Source organism: Panthera uncia, chromosome C2 (genome assembly GCF_023721935.1).
Source record: "Panthera uncia isolate 11264 chromosome C2, Puncia_PCG_1.0, whole genome shotgun sequence".
Lineage (NCBI taxonomy): Eukaryota > Metazoa > Chordata > Mammalia > Carnivora > Felidae > Panthera > Panthera uncia.
In genome coordinates this window covers 126,673,644-126,690,872 of record NC_064810.1, presented here as the reverse complement: position 1 = coordinate 126,690,872, position 17,229 = coordinate 126,673,644, and the positions used below count along the sequence as shown (strand labels likewise).

Here is a 17,229-nt window from a genome sequence, read left to right as displayed (position 1 = left end):
TCCATGTATCCACTGGTTTTGGCACCACGCAGTGCCACTTGGCTAGTGCCGTGTAAACATTAATGGGGATGTAAACATTCTGGGTCTGATAGCTGCCTGGACTTATAAGACAGTGACATTCCAGCTGTCTCATGGTTAGTAGGCATTTATTTTGATCTGGGAAGATTGAGCCTTGGGGACCCAGCCTCCATCTCTCTGCCTCCCAACTTCTGCCTGCTGTTTCCCTGTCAGTTTTGTCCTTTCTTCGGAATATCCTTCCCTCCCCCAGAAAATGAGAACATTGGCCTAATCTCATTTGAGAAGCTCGAGAGTCACATAGTCAAATTGCATTGTTTAGGAATTTTAAAGCAGCAAGTGGTAGATCTTCTGTGGTTTAATGTACTCATCTTCAAACTCCTGCCTCATTGTCCTCACTCAGCATCTTTGTACTTTTTTTACCTTTACTAGTCAGAATCCTTCTTAACCTTACAAGTTTAGCTCATATTCCATCTCCTTCAAAAACCTTGTCCTGCTACTCTCCAGAAGATGTTATTTTTCCTTCCTCTGAAGGGATAGGACATGTTTCTTGTACTTCTGTGCTCTAAACTCTGTGGAGGTGTTATTTCATTCCCAGAACAATCTTGTAGCATAGGTGTGATACCTGTTTTACTGACAGAAAATGTGCTACCCTTCTTGAGTCTCAGGGTCTAAGTTGTTATAATTTTCTAGAATACAGTGTAATAATTTGTCTTATACAACTGATAAGGGCAAAGCTGGCTATAGAGTGATTTTTTTTTGACATGATATTTGTTCCCCCTGCTAAACTGCAAGTTCCTTGAGGGCAGGGATCATGTCTCATTTGCTTTTATTCCCAGTCCCAGTCACTACTACTAACACAGTACTTAGTACTTAGCAGCACTCAGTATTTTCCAAAGAAGTGGATCTCCAGGTTAATTGTTGTTTATATTGTATCTTCCTGCCCTGATTCTCTGTGTAGTTGGCTTTGGTCCCCACAGAAAGGAGATCCTTTCAGTGTGGTTTATCCTCCCTGATCCCACACAGAATTTGTGGCCATGGCTGCCCCCTCTGTTTTCTCTGTTAATGCAGTCTTGGGGAAAAGGAACACCAGTCTACCTTGGGAAGAAGTGATTTGGGATTAGGGTTGTTTCAGCTTTATGCCAGTCTCTTAGTCTGTACGTGGCTTCCACACCCTCTTGACTTCACTGAACCACATTCTCTCTCCCTTTTAGTCATTATCTCCTTAATCTTCCTGACATCCCTGGAAGCCAAGTAGCAAGGACAAGTGAGAGGTATATCAAAGATAGATTGGGTAAAATATCACAAAGAATTCACGTTGCATGAAACTTGAATCGCATGGGAGGCTGTGGATCTAAATATTTAAGAAACACTGAATCAGTCATTTCTGTTTTAAACATAACTTGCAAATGTGGTTTCATCAATCATCCTACTTCCTTCATCTCCCATAAAATGCCAGTCTCAGGAATGAGAATAAGCAGCGCTGGCCTCACTGTGGCTCTAGTGCTCTTTTAGGCTGGGGTAAGGGTCCCTGGTTCTTGATTGACTGCATATTAGAATCCCAAGGGAATCTGATTTAATCTACCCAGTACATTCCTCCAGGGTTCTAATGTGTAGTCAGGATGAAGAAGTACTAGATTAGGTTCTTGGTTTCCAACCTTGGTTGATCATAAGAGCCATCTTGGGAGCCTTTTCGATTGCTCCATCTAAGAACCTGGGAATTAGAATTCCTGAGGGAAAGACTTAGGAATCTATCTTAAAAATAGATTCTGACCATCAGCTGGTCTTGGGAATACTAATTTTGATACTTGTAGATATTTCTTCTCGCCCTTCCAGTTATCAAAGTAAGGTCTAATTATCAACATAGTTAAGTGGGCTGGTTAAGGCCCTCACAGGTGAAATGAAATGTATTATTTTACTCATGCTTCCTGGAGCAAGGAATAAAGTTGAGAATTATCAGAAATGCTTGGAATATTGTGACTTCACTGTGGGACTGAACTTGCCCACACGGATCTTGCCCATCAACTTAATTCCTACTCTTCAGATAATGGCTATAAGTGTTCCTCTCTTCCCCGGGTATTGTGGGCAGCATAGTAGTGACTTCCTGGTCCTGTACCACATAGGGAGTGACTTGCACGCTACCAACACTGAGTTGCAGGACATCTTTGTATTCGGAGCAGACAACACTGCATTCCTCTGATGGCCTTGCCCGCAGATTGAGGTGGAATCTATAGAGCCTCAAACTTCAGGCTGTATCTGTTTTATATTGGCCCACCTCACTCGTACCCGCATAATTTTTCATTTCATTATAATTTTTATTCCAGCCATACATTCAACAGACTCTGCATCTCCTATGGAATCACCAGACATAAATTACATATTTTGAAAGATTGTACCAAAGCCATAAATTAAAACCGTCTTCACACTGGCTCAAGAATTACAGAAGTCTTTATGTGGATTGAAGTTGGATGGGAGAAGCTCAGGAAAAAGAATGGCAGGGAAAAAAGACTGTTCTTGAGATCAAAATTAAAATTTAGCAAGGACTATGATATTAGGAATAATTTCACATACTGAAATGTATTGCTGGTTCATAGCATGCAGCATTATTTAAATCTTCTCTCCACATGTAAAACATGGTGATAAGAGTTTGCCTGTTTCATATGGCCTTCCCTCCCTTTCCATTGTAAAAACTTGGCACATCTTTTAGGACAAATGGCTGCTTCCCAAAGGAAATACACATATTCTTAGGTTCCAAAATTCAATTTCTAAAGATATTTTTCAGGCACTGCAAAAGAAAGAAAAAAAAAATGAATGTGTTTGCTGTGGACAAGAAATAATCTTTTTCATAAGCAGTCCAGTCAAAATGATAAAACATCCTCCTTTAGCATTTGGCATTGCTACAATATCATTTAATTCCCTGACCTCAGTGTATAGTTTTTAATCCCAAAACCATAAAAGAGGGAGTGTGGTATGTGTGCTTCACCTTGCACAAGCACCTTTCTGTCTCCTCAAATGAGATAAATGTCCTTAATACACTTTAATGCCATAAAAAAGAAGTCTGTGTCATTCTAATAAGCCTCAAGCTCCTGGTCCTATTTTTACCCCCTTGCTGACTTCAGTGGCTGTGGACTGCAGAACACTCTCCCCCAGCAAATGCAAATAAACTCCAGCTGGTCTTGAACACTCAGGCAATTACTTCTCAGTCCTCCAAGCAAAGTCTACATTAATTGATTCCTTTTTGTAGGCTTTTCCTTAGTAGAAGGGATCTGTTTTTGCCTTTCTGTTTGGAATTCAGCATCTCATGGATCTGACAGACTCCAATATTGTCTTTTATTTTTCAGAGAAGAAAATACGGAGGGGAAGAGAGGGAAGGGGCACTACTGAAGTGTTTTTTATCCTTCAGAGTTTACTAAGTGAGATCCTGGCTCCAAGGGTGGAGGGTAGATCTGCGTGCACTGCTTCCTAAGTCAGTACGGTTCTCTCCACAGACAGACATTTATTCTCCTCCTAGTTTACTAGAAAAGTGCTCATGCAGGTTCTGCACCACGAAAGCCTTTATAAATCGGAAATCACACAGTCCTATTTCTTTTGGCTTGTAGTCTTGCCCCATATGAATTAATTGCTAGTGTTTTAAAATAGGGAGAGATGTGATGTATGGCTTCTCTTGAAAATTTAGGGAAAATTTTTTTTGAGAAGATTTTTCAGTTTAAGGGAAAAAAAGACTCCTTTTCCTACTGACAATTGGCTAGGGCCTAAAAATACCATTCCCTTGTGCTTTCAAGTTCACCATAGTCACCACTATTCCCTATAGACTCCCAGAACTGAGACAAAGTGACAGGCTATAGTCAGGCTCACAATGTCGATCATAGGTTCAGAGGAAAGTGAAATATTTCTTGCTCAAAACTGACAAAATTTGGAAGAACAATTGGAAAAGCCACAAGTTTCAGGAAAAATTATAAGAACATCTATTTCTTTATGGAAGTGAAGGATATTCTTGTGTTAAATATGCAGATCATCTGTATGAAAAGAATTTGACTAAAAACCTTTTCTAACCCAAACTTAGCCCTGTGGATACATGCATCTATTTGTGACTTATGATGTAAGTGAGCCTGAGAAAACTTCATATTTGCTTTCCTGAAGTAACCCACTGCTCATGATACTCAGGCCCTGGGGTAACTTGCCGAATATCAGTTCCTTTCACTTTCCTGATTTTTTTTCTCTATCCTCACAAGACCAAGAGCAGCAGTCTGTATGCCATTCGCTTGGGGGAAAGGGAGAGACAGAAGCAACGTACTAGATACACAGGAGGTGCTTTACTTAATTTAATTCTCTCAGTAATCTTTTTTTTATTATTTGTTTATTTAAGTTCAAGTTAGTTAACATACAGGGTGGTATTGGTTTCAGGAGTAGAACCCAGTGATTCATCACTTACGTATAACCCCCAGTGCTTATCCCAACAAGTGCCCTCCTTAATGCCCATCACCCATTTAGCCCATCCCTACACCCACTTCCCTTCCAGCAACCCTCAGTTTGGTCTGTCTATTTAAGAGTCTCTTATGGTTTGCCTCCCTCTCTGTTTTTATCTTAATTTTCCTTCTCTTCCCCTGTGTTCATCTGTTGTGGTTCTTAAATTCCTCATATGAGTGAAATCATGATATGTGTCTTTCTCTGATTGACTTATTTTGCTTAGCATAATACTCTCTAGTTCTGTCCACGTTGTTGCAGATGGCAAGATTTCATTCTTCTTGATGGCTGAGTATTATTCCATTGTATATATACTACATCTTCTTTATCCATTCATCAGTCAATGGACATTTGGGCTCTTTCCATACTTTGGCTATTGTCAATAGCGCTGCTATAAACATTGGGGCGCATGTGCCCCTTCAAAATAGCATTTTTGTATTCTTTGGATAAATAACTAGTAGTGCAATTGCTGGGTCATAGGGTAGTTCTATTTTTAATTTTTTGAGGAACCTCCATACTGTTTTCCAGAATGGCTGCATCAGTTTCATTCCCAGCAGCAGTTCAAAAGTGTTCCCCTTTCTCTGCATCCCCACCAACATCTGTTGTTGCCTGAGTTATTAATTTTAACCATTCTGACTTAGGTGTCAGCCTCATTTACAAATGAGAAAGCTGACGATCAGGGAAGTTAAGTAACTTGCTTAAGATCACATAGCAAAGCTACTCAGTGGTAGGCCTGCCTGGTTCTTTTTCCTACAGCATGGTCCACCTGCTGCTCATTGAAATGCTTTCCCTGAGTTACTACTTAACACATGACTTGAGCTTTTATTATGGGTTGACAAGGAGCAGCCATGCCAAGAATAAATAATCTGTTCATATTCCATGAATATGGAATGAACATGAGGAATTCCATCCTCATACTGAGGATGCTAATGCTTACCAAAAATTGTCTAATGATCTTTTCTTAGAAGTTAGTGATAGAAAAGGGTTGTATTCCTGAACAAAATGCAAACTGTACCTCTATGCAGCCAGAAAAAAAATTATGCTATCTTTTTTGCATTTACTTCTAGGAAGCTCCAAGACAAAAGTATTATTGTTTCATTGCATTTTATGGTAAAATTGATTTCCACTTTGTCCACATAATTTTGGATCTCCCTTTCTGATATTATTAATGTGCTTTGATGTGTTAATCTCTTATACAAGTTGCATCTAGTAGTAAGCCTCCTCAGATAACTTTTTAAGGAAAACAAAGGTATAAATAACAACCTTAAAGTTCAACTTGTACCCATAAAAATAAATTCTAAATTTAATTTAAATAAGACACTGGATTTAACAAAAGGGACTATCTGAGTAATATCCCAAAGTCTTTGTTTATTTCTAGCTTAGGGAAAGCACAATTCAGAGATGGTTGGTGAGCTCTGGCCCTAATGTGTCATTTTCTTGTCTTCTGCTATTAGGTATTCACTCTGAGCACTTGTTGTGTGCCAGGTACTAGGGCAGGTGTTTTGCATGCATTGACTGGTCTTTGCAGCAAGCATATCAAGTAACATTCTTACCCCATTTACAAACAAGAAATCCACCAATCAGAGAAGTCTAGAAACTAGCTCAAGGTCTCACATCTGGTAGATGTGATGTTGAACAAAGACTGAGTTTTTGGTGTCTGTGTCCTCGCCTATAAAATGGAGATGTATGCCCCTTTCGAAACTTTTGTGCAGGCCTGTGATGTTAGTTGTTATTTGAACTCTCCTGTTCTTCTCCCCCCACCCCCTTCATCATTTTCCCAAAGGGCACTATTATAGGTGTTGGCTGTTAGTTTAGTCAGTTCTTCCTGAGTCCTAAAGAGATGGGGAGCCATTGTTTTGTTTTGTACCATCTTTTATTATTCACCTGAATTGTTGGTCATCTTTATTCTTTGCCTCGCAAAATATTTTAAAGCTCATCTTAAATATAGTTGGTTCTCATAATTCATGGCAGTTATGTTCTATAAAGTTTTCATAAATACTGAATAGTAAATACAAGCCATTGCTCTTAGGGGAAATAAAGGGTTAGGTTCCTGTGAGCCTGAGGTCACAGTTTTGTCAGTTGATCCATATGTAACCTTGTTTTCATGTGTTGTTGTTTAAAGACACCTTATGTAATATATATTATTAATTCATTAGCTTTGAACTCACAGCCAATAGCACCATAACTCATGCCTTGTTGCACTTAGGAGCCCTAGACAGCACTTCAGCACTGTGCTTGCAGGCCATTTCAAATAGAACAATAAAAAGCTGGGGCGCCTGGGTGGCTCAGTCGGTTAAGCAGCCGACTTCGGCTCAGGTCATGATCTCGCGGTCCGTGAGTTTGAGCCCCGCGTCGGGCTCTGTGCTGACAGCTCAGAGCCTGGAGCCTGTTTCAGATTCTGTGTCTCCCTCTCTCTGACCCTCCCCCGTTCATGCTCTGTCTCTCTCTGTCTCAAAAATAAATAAATGTTATAAAAAAATAATAATAATAAAAATAAAAATAAAAAAAATAAAAAGCCCCCAAATGTTAAAAACATAGTACTCAATGGCCTATGGAAAGGATAATTGTTCACAGTATGAGAGCTAAAACAAGAAGACAAGAATAAAGATGACGACAGATCATTGCCTTGTTTGACCTAGCTGGGAACATGTGTTTTGGACAATGCAAGCATGTATGCAAATGATTGCTAAGGCACCTTGAGGATTGATTTGGGGATTAGGAATAAATTTTAGGGATTTTAACTCTTTGCTTTTTGTAAGATAAACATTTTTTTCCAGGTTTTTATGGGTTTTTTTTACTTAATTATAGTTTTTGCTTTGTAATTTTTATGTAATAAAGTTTATGTTTTTCTTGTTGCTTCAAACTTTGATTTAGATTTAGCAAAGCTTCTCTACTCCCAGTAGAATTTGCTCTTTCTTCTAGTATTTGTATACATATTTTACATTTAAAGGTCTGGTCCTTTGAATTTATGCTGGTGTGTAATATTTGGAAGTTAGTACAATTTTATCTTTCCCATATTACTCTGCTAATCTCAATGTTTACTTAAAAGTTCTTTTTGCCTATTAATTTAATATGCTGCTTTTATCATATAAATTTCCATATATAATTGGGTCTATTCATGTGTTAATATCAAATTGGCTTGGTTATGTAGTGGCCTTACAGTTTGTTTCAGTGTCTGGTAGGGCTGACAGTCCCTCTTTCCTCTGTCCTTACCTTATTGGGTTTTTGTGTTGTTGTTTTCCAGGATTTTCCTGGCTGTTCTTCCTTATTCTGTATGAACTTGTTATTTCAAGTCAGTTTACACATCACATATCAGAGCTTTTCATTTGGCTCTTCATTACTTCTTCTCTGCTACATGAACATTTCTAATTGCAACATTTTAAGTGACCTGTGAAAGAGAAAAATTACCCTTCCTGAATCAGTGGAATAGATAGAACTGTTCCATTTAAACCAAAGCGGGGAGAAGTAGGATTCTTTTAGGCTCACCTTCTTTAAGAAGTGATTCAGGTTACTTGTACCTCTTTGTTTTCCCTGAGCCTAATAGTCAGTGAGATCCCCACCTGTGCCACTGTATCTGCATGTTGGGCAAATATTTTCATCCTCCTCCTCTCTTCAGTCTCTTGGCTGTAAACTGTACTTTCTTAGAATTTCATCCCAGATATTAGTTGTCTTCCTTGGAACTTCTAAATTATTCCCCGAGAGACCAGATACAATGAATGTTTCCTACTATATGGTTAAAAAACAGCTTTAGATGGAATCTCATTGTGCCTCTCTGTCTATCCAAAACACAACTACCCACCCAAGAGACTCAGGTGAGAAACCATTGTTAGAACTAAGTGAGTTTGGTTAGGTCACAAAATGAATACACAAAATACAGTCATTTTCATATAGAGGCAGTTAGAAGATATAATGGAAGCAGAAATTCCATCACAGTGGCAAAAAAATATGTGTATATATATGTGTATATGTATATATGTATACATGTATATATGCATATAAAATGTATATAAAATGCCTAGGAATTAATTCAATAAGACTATAGAACTCAAATGAAGGAAAAACACTATAAAACTCCACAAAACTATTAACTATACTGGAATTAAAATAATAAAAACCCACACACAAAAAACAACTCCACAAAAAGACCTAAATAAAGATTAATTTTGAATAAATACAAGCCATGTGGTGCTTATAGTTGGGATACCCCTGTATAACCCAGATGATACCAAGTGCCCAATTTATGAGCTCAGTTGTTTCTTTGATATGTGAATAAAATGGCTCTATTGTATATATTGTCGAAAGTCGAACAGTTTCTCAAAAATCTCTCAGCATTTTTAGAGATGACTGAGGGGCTTATGTTCTTCTTAATATAAACTACAACTGTTTCTCTGCTCTCCTGTTATTTAATCATTTATTTATTCATTCATATATTTAATCACTTTACAATTGAGTGCTTGCTGTGTCCTAAACCCTCCATAGATGCCCACTAACCGTTGCTTAGGACTCCTATGACTCCTTTCTATTCATGGGCACTCTTGTCTTGGAACATAGTCTCTTCTGTCATTGCCCATCTGAGCACCACTGACATAAGGCTGTTTTGTACAAGACTTTTGCTGAGATTTTTGAGGGTACTAGTGGTGGATAAGCATTGTGGAGGGGAAGAATAGATGTAGTGTATAAGTAAAAATAGCATAAAACAAACTAAAATTAAATGTTACGCATCTTAAAGTTTATGGGTCATCCCCTCTGGGAAATTTCTCACTTTATCTTTTATTCTTGGGTCCCACCTACTCCTATCTTTTGGAATTGCCCTTTTTCTGTCTCTCAACATGTCTTGTGTATCCTCTCTTTAGCCTCTGATTTCTGGACTGCTTAGCCCCTATCCTACCTTAGAGAACTGAAATCTGTTATTTTTATAATGGAGAACAGTTGATCTCTTTTTCTCCCTCTTGCTCATCCAGATCACTCTCAGGGGGGCTTTAATTAGTCATTGAGCTATTGTGCCTATACCCAAAAAAGTGCTTCTTCTCACTCTCTGAAAAGAATTCTTTTGATCTTCATAGCTACAATTTTTAAAATTTTATTTTTCTCCTCAGTACACTCAGATTTTGAAGAGATCAAGTCTTTACCAAATTAATAAAGTAAGTAGAAGATAATTACATCTATAATACCAATGATATTTTTTCTGGAATTTAATAAAATGATAAAGTTAATTTAAGGGAAAAACATACTCAAAGAACAAGATAAATCATAAAAAGTAATAATGGAGGACCAACTTTACCAAGAGTTTAATTTAAACAACGCTTATTATTATAGTAGAAGAATGAACAGAGATGTAAAATGTAACACAAAGTCCAGAAATAGATCTAAAGGAAATAAAAAATACCAGAAGAAAATACAGGCGACTATTTATGTAATCCTGGACTAAAGAAGGCCTCTCTAACCATGGCTGTGTGTGGATTGGTGTGTGTGTGTATCATTCTTACAAAAAGAAAATGATGTTTTACAACATGGATGGACCTAAGAAACGTTATGCTAAGTGAAAGAGCCATATACAAAAACTATGCATTGTATGATTCTATTTATGTGAAATGTACAGAATGAGCAAATGTGTATAGCAGATTAGTAGTTGTCAGGGGCTGGGAAGAGGGGAGAAGGAAAGTGACTGCTAATTAAACATAGGAGTTTTTGGATTTTGTTTTTTAGGGTTTTTCTTTTTTTTTTTAGAGTGATGAAAAATGTTCTGGAATTAGGTACTGGTGATGGTTACACAACTTGAATATATTAATGACCACTGAATTGTATATTTAAAAGGCTGAATTTGGGGCACCTGGGTGGCTCAGTTGGTTAAGCAGCCGACTTTGGCTCAGGTCATGATCTCGTGGTCCATGAGTTCGAGCCCCGCGTCGGGCTCGGTGCTGGCAGCTCAGAGCCTGGAGCCTGTTTCAGATTCTGTGTTTCCCTCTCTCTGATCCTCCCCCATTCATGCTCTGTCTCTCTCTCTGTCTCAAAAATAAACATTAAAAAAAGTAATAAAAATAAAAGGCTGAATTTATTTATTTATTAAAAAAAAATTTTTTTTTTTAACGTTTATTTATTTTTGAGACAGAGAAAGACAGAGCATGAATGGGGGAGGGGCAGAGAGAGAGGGAGACACAGAATCGGAAGCAGGCTCCAGGCTCTGAGCCATCAGCCCAGAGCCCGACGTGGGGCTCGAACTCACGGACCGCGAGATCGTGACCCGGGCTGAAGTCGGACACTTAACCGACTGAGCCACCCAGGCGCCCCAAGGCTGAATTTAATAATACATGGATTATATCTCAACACAAACATTTTAAAGATAAATCTGTTCCACTTGGGATATTATGAGAAAATAATGCAGCATGCCAGTAGAGAATGGTTAAAGAAAGCGTTAAAGAAAAAGATATTCAATGACATTTGTTAAGGATGGTGCGTCAGGCTCTATTCAGGACCTTCAGGACAAGTATAGGGAACCATGCAATGGGATATAACAGTTGGGGAGAGAGATTGGGCTCAACTCTGAACACAGCTTGGGCCAGTGGCCGTTTATAGCCAAGGATCAGTGTGGGGGTCAGTGGATGGAAAATGACTAAGAGGAAACATCAGGGGTAAAGGGTTTTGGCTAAACTGACCTAACAAGATTCTTGCTAAAGACAGGCCAGGGTAATTATCACCTGGGGCTTGATGGATACTGAGGGTGGAGGGTTCTGGTCAAACTGAGTTAGCGCGTGTTGTTGCTGAAACTAGGTGTTATAAGTGTGTGAATGGACCTAGGAGAAGGTCCAGGAGCCTGACTAAAGGATCTTTGTCAAATGTGAACTAAAAATTTTAAAAAGACAAATGATTAATAAACATATAAAATGCAAATTAAAGCAATAAGATGAAATATTTGCTTATTTATTGGCAAAGATGGAAAGAAATTATAAATTTCCATCATTGGGTAGGTTGTAGTGTAATGGATATTCCCACTTACTGGTATGGACAAAGGGTAATTTGGCAGTATATTTCAAAAGCCTTGTGTCCTCGTGGTTCCATTTCTAGGGATTTACCTTAAAGAAATACTGTGTGCCATTTAAAATAAAGTAGCAAATAGTAGTAACACAAGAAAATTTTTCTGCTAGGGAGAAAAATTAGAATGTATAATAGAGGCGGCTCCTGACTGGCTTAATCGGTAGAGCATGTGACTTTTGATCTGAGTGTCATGAGTTCCAGCCCCTCGTTGGATATGGAGCCTACTTAAAAACAAACTAAAGTATAATAGATAAAATGAGACAGATCGATAGAAGTGCATGTTGAAAGGCTGGAGAGATAGGTAATTTGTATTTCCTTATAGATTCTTATCTCTATTTCACTTAGCTTTATTTTCCAGATATTCTATACTGGATTATCTGTTATAACCAGAAAATAATGGAAAAGTTATTTAACATAATACAACTTAACATGTGGTAAAGCTTTTTGGGTGGTTTTGTTTGGTGAACACCACAAAAGAAATGAGATAAGAAATTTTTTGTTTTTCCTGTTTCAAAACTAGAGATTCAGGAGAAGCTAAGTGGAAATCCTCAAAAGTTCCAGTCAGACTCTCACTCTCTAATTGCCCACATGAGTTTCCTTCAGTGGTGTATAGAGTTTCAGTATTTAACCAGTCGATGAATTGGTATTTGTATAACGTAGACTGTTGTAAATTAGACTCTGATGGGGCCGACTGGATGGCTCAGCTAAGTGTTGTACTTTGGCTTAGGTCATGATCTCACTGTGAGTTGGAGCCCCGTGTTGGGCTCTGTGCTGGCAGCTCAGAGCCTGGAGCTTCTTCAGATTCTGTGTTTCCATCTCTTCCCACCCCCCCCTCCTCCCCGCCTCCTGCTCATGCTCTGTCTCTCCCTCTGTCAAAATTAAATAAACATTAAAAAATTAAAAAAAAAATAGTTGCTGGTGTATCCTTATTCCAAGAATTTTCCTCTTCAAAGTCAGGTATTTTAAGGATGGAGTTCTTTTTGATTGACTTGAATTATGTTCCCCAGGTGTAACAATTTTCTTCTCCTGATTTCCTAGACAGAATCATGAATAAACTGGAGGACAAGCAGGACCAGATGATACCATGAAGAGAAGTTTACAGGCCCTCTATTGCCAACTGTTAAGTAAGTTGATGTCACATTTCTTTTAGAATATACCAATGTTATTGTTTGTCCACTGCCAGAAATTTAATACATTTTCTGGAGGAAGACCAGGGTTTTCTCAATAGAAAATTTTCCCTCTGTTTGATCTAGGTAGTTAAAGTGTCAAGCATTAAGTCATTCTATTGCTTTGGGCATCTGTTGTGATGTAGATTCCATTATAATAATACTAAATTGGCATGTTAATCATAGTTTATTCAAGGATGAGTGTCAAAAACATTATTGTTCTTGGTTTTGTGGCAGAATAAAGGGTTCCAGTATGACCTTCTGTAGGTTCCTTATGAAGAAGGAATGTTAGGCTGTGTTTTGTGGATTTTGTCACATAGAACTTGTTACTATTCGGTGACTATACAGCCTTTAGTTATGTGTGTTCCTAAATAATGAATGATTAAAATGTGATTTCTTTAGGTTTGGTGGTAGAATGAATAGCGTTTATGACTTTATGCATGTTGCTCATGTGTTTGGGGGGTTGTGCTACAAATCTCTAGTTGGGATTGCAATTGTTAATGAATGTAAAAACCAATACCAATACCAGTGGTGAGTTTGATGTTCAGATTTACCCACTTAAGACAATAGACATTGCGCATTCCAGGTCAAATCAAAGCCATTGGGTTGGGAAAACCTGGAGTTCACTGTGTTTGTCTGGTTCTTGCTGAGGTATGAAAAAGATCTATCTTTCCTACACTGGATGGTTCCTTTTTAAATTTAGCCAAGAAAATAACATAAGGAAAGATTGAGATGCAGATCACCAGTTGGCCCTTAGAATCTATCAGTTCAGGTTATGTTGCACTTCCAGTGCAAAGCACTTTATTTACAGAAAGTATTCTGGTTAGGTTTTTTAATTAACTTATTTCTGCTACTAAATTCTAATCCCTAAAACATGGATCACCTCAGCCTGTTTTCAGCTGGTGAAATGTCACCAAATTATATGGACTCTTTCATGTTCTTTTTCCATGTATTCTATAGGACTGTGGGTTTGTTGCCTTTTTTTTTTTTTTTAATAGTAAGCTGGCTTGTTAGAAAAAAAGGCTTTACAGATTGAAGAAGCAGTCAATCAACTAATGATTAACTCTGCCTTGATGGGAGAGGGATCATTTGAAGGTTAAAAAGGATTATACACACACACACACACAAACAGATACACTCCCCATCAAGAAGGGAAAGCAAGCTTTGTAGGCAGAAGAAACAGGAAATGAAAAAGAGCTTAGTAGATTTGGGAGGCAGCAAAATGTTTGTTGAGTTCATCACCTATGCTGGTTGTATGGCCCAAAGTTCAAGTAATATTATAAGGTCATGTATTATTTGAAAGTTATCAGGTAAGTATTCTATGAGTCAGAGATCAAGTGTTGGATGCTAATGAGGTCCATCCTCCCAAGTAGAGCCTATATGAAAGCTGAAAGGGTTTTCCTCAAACATCTGGATAGCTGCAGAAGTCAACTTTGTCTTAACAGTTTCATTGTTTGCAGCCTTGCCTTGAAATGCAAGCAGCCCAGAGTAGGTAGTTTCCTGCTAGTTAGGAGGTAGGTGGTAGTGACCCTTAATAAACCACCCTGGTTACTAGGTAGCTGACTGTGGGAGTCCAGCTTTGTACAGAGCTGGGAGGGTGGAGCACTCGGGCACTGGTCAATTAGTCTGACTGCAGAGAATGGTTTTCACAAGTTCATGGAGATGAGGGGTTATTTATAGCATTTTTTTTTTTCTCAAGAGAGTTGGATATTTTGTAAAACCTTAGCTAAAACTCTGGCACAATTCGCACTCAATAGCTCGTATGTGTCATGGGTTAGCCAATTATTACACCTGGATTAAAGTTATCCACAAACAGTATATTTTTTTCAGTGTCTAAAACAGACTTGAGAACTAGAGTTCTCTAAATACAGACTTACCATGTTACTTTATATAATTCAGCAAATTGATGGTTTTAATTTGGGGGGTAAAGCCTGGTAGAGTGTTCTGGTTATATTTTGTTCTGTAACAAACCACCCCAGAACTTTGTAGCTAGAAACAACAACAGTCACATATATTGCTCATGAACCTGCAATTTGGGCAGGGGTTGGCGGAGACTGCATAGTGTCTAGGATCTGGGCTGGAGGTTGGACAGCCTGGGGCCTGCCAACATCTTTTTACCCTGAGGCCTTTTCATATGACAAAGTGGGGGCTTCATGTGAGGCAGCATAGTGGCCTCATGGTAGTCAGACTTCTTGTATTGCAGATCATGACTGTGAGGCCAGGGCAAAACCTACAAGGCCTGTTATGAGTTGGCTTGGAAACCCAAGAGTAATACTTCAGTCACACCGTATTGGCCAAAGGAATCACTTAGACCAACCCTTATTCAAGGGAAGAGTTATTGAACGCCAGCTCTCAAAGGGAAGATTAGTAAGAATTTGTAATCCTCCTTAGTCTACTACAGAGAGTGTTTGTTTAAAAAAAAAAAAAAAAGCAATTACTTACTAATGGACATGAGTGAGTTCATGAGTCATCTTTATCATCAAAGAAGCCACTCCCTCTTGAGTGCCTACTGTATTCACAGCCATCTGCTTATTAGTTTGTATCATGTCATTCATTCCAGAGGCAAATGCTTCAAGATAAAGAAGTGTTAACCGATGAGTAAGTTAAGGACTGTCCCAGGGTGACCAAGTAGTGAGTGATGGAGTTGGAATTCACATCCAAGTCTCTCTGATCTCTTTGTTCACACCTGTTTTTTCATCCTGCCTGTGTGCCTCCACCACACACAGGAAAAATCAGTAGTGTGACCTCTGTGCTGTCCATATGGCTGGTTAGAGGTCGTTCTGACCCGTGGTTGGTAAAGTTTGCATCCTATTAATGATGACAGGTGAAGCTTTAAGAAAAAAATCCAGGCTTGGGGCGCCTGGGTGGCTCAGTCTGTTAGGCATCCGACTTCGGCTCATGTCATGATCTTGCTGTTCAGAGTTTGAGCCCCACGTCAGGCTCTGTGCTTAGAGCCTGGAGCCTGTTTCAGATTCTATGTCTCTCTCCCTCTCTCTCAATCTCTCTCTGCCCCTCCCCTGCTCATGCTGTTTGTCTCTCTATCTCTCAAAAATAAACAAACATTAAAAAAAAAAAATCCAGGCTCTCTCTGGATCGTTGCATCACAATCAGTAGTCATTGGGGCTTATGTGTGTCTGATAGGGGCTAAGAGATGCAGTCTTTGGCAGACTGTGAAATTGAGATTTTAATATTTTACTTTTATTACAACTGACTGTGTCTAATTTGTTTTATTTCTTGAGCTCTATTCCACAGTGCAGCATTGAGTGTTTCATCCTGCCAGTTTTAGCTCTTTGGTAAGGTTTAACACATTTTATATGATACTTTGAAACAACTGAAATCTTGAGGGTGAGGGTGGTGGTGAGAACCTTCACGGTTATGTAAAAATCAAGTGCTGCGTTCATTTTTCTTTTTTACACCATAAAGTAAGTATGAAGCTAATGCTAAGAATACCTGAGTTTTTGAGTGGCAGACCTGGGTTCAGATCCTCACCCTACCACTTAGTAGGTGGCTTATGTTAGGGAAATTACTTTACCTCCATGTACCTCATGTAATATGGGATATGACCACCCATACATAAGATGGTATTGAGTGAGATAACACAGCACATAGAAGACCTACAGTAAATGTCAGTTTTCTTACCAGGTCTTCTGTCTCCAAGAGAGAGGTACAACCTAACCAGGATCTCTACTGTAACATTTACATGGGACTTTCTGATTCACCAAACATTTTCACAGAATTTGATCCTCAGGATATCTATTAAGGCAAGAGGGACATTAATTATCATTGGTCACATTCTACAGAGGAAGGAGTTGACATGATCAAGACTGCTTTTCCCAAGCCATATCACAATTTTATATTAAAAAAAAAAAGAATAATGGAAAGTAAGGAACATCATCAAAAACCTTTAAGAACACGACACTGCTGGGGAGGCACTGAGTCCTGAGTTAGCAGATTTGATCTTTGCCTAAGTGCTAGATACTTTGCTACTTGGTTAACAATACCAAGATAATTATTATGAGCTTATGAAAGTAAGTTTTTACATACCAGTATCTATTCAAATTAAAGTTGTTCGGGTAGAGTCAAGGAGTGGTTATATTTAGTAAGTTAAGTGTTGCTCTATAATCAGGCATTTGTATTTCTTGAATCACACTCTGTATTATTATTGATATAGCTTGCTTGCTGTTGAATGTCTTACATGTACTGAATTAACTGAAGTTGACTCATGTGTTCTGTCTTCATGGTTTGTTTCTCCTGATAAGTGAGAGGAAATTTTTCCCTAAGATTGAGGAGGGAGAGTTGATATAAATCATAAGTTTAGGTCAGTTTAGATCCAAACAAGTATTGACTCCAGAAACGTAGGCTCTTCTAGATTTAACAAGCAGTCATAAACATACTGCAGTATGGACACATATGAAATGAAAGATGTTCATCTCCTCCACTGCCATTGAAGGTGTCTTCCCTTGCTTTTTACTGCTTGTTCATAATATCCATAGACAGTAACAGTGTGGCAACCATGGTTAAGGGTTTGGATTCTGGATTAAGACTGCTTGGG

General features: G+C 38.5%; 1 protein-coding gene across 3 annotated transcripts in view; it reads left to right on the top strand.

Annotated features, from left to right (window-relative positions):
• TMEM108 (transmembrane protein 108) overlaps positions 1 to 17,229 on the top strand; it is a 360,169-nt gene that overhangs the window by 173,764 nt on the left and 169,176 nt on the right. For 2 of the 3 annotated variants that reach the window (XM_049628819.1, XM_049628817.1), the window contains one exon: positions 12,550 to 12,635. In XM_049628819.1, coding sequence (XP_049484776.1) covers positions 12,596 to 12,635 — 40 coding nt within the window. In that variant the 5' untranslated portion in view covers positions 12,550 to 12,595. The remainder of the gene's footprint in view (positions 1 to 12,549; positions 12,636 to 17,229) is intronic. The other variant, XM_049628818.1, reaches the window with a different exon arrangement.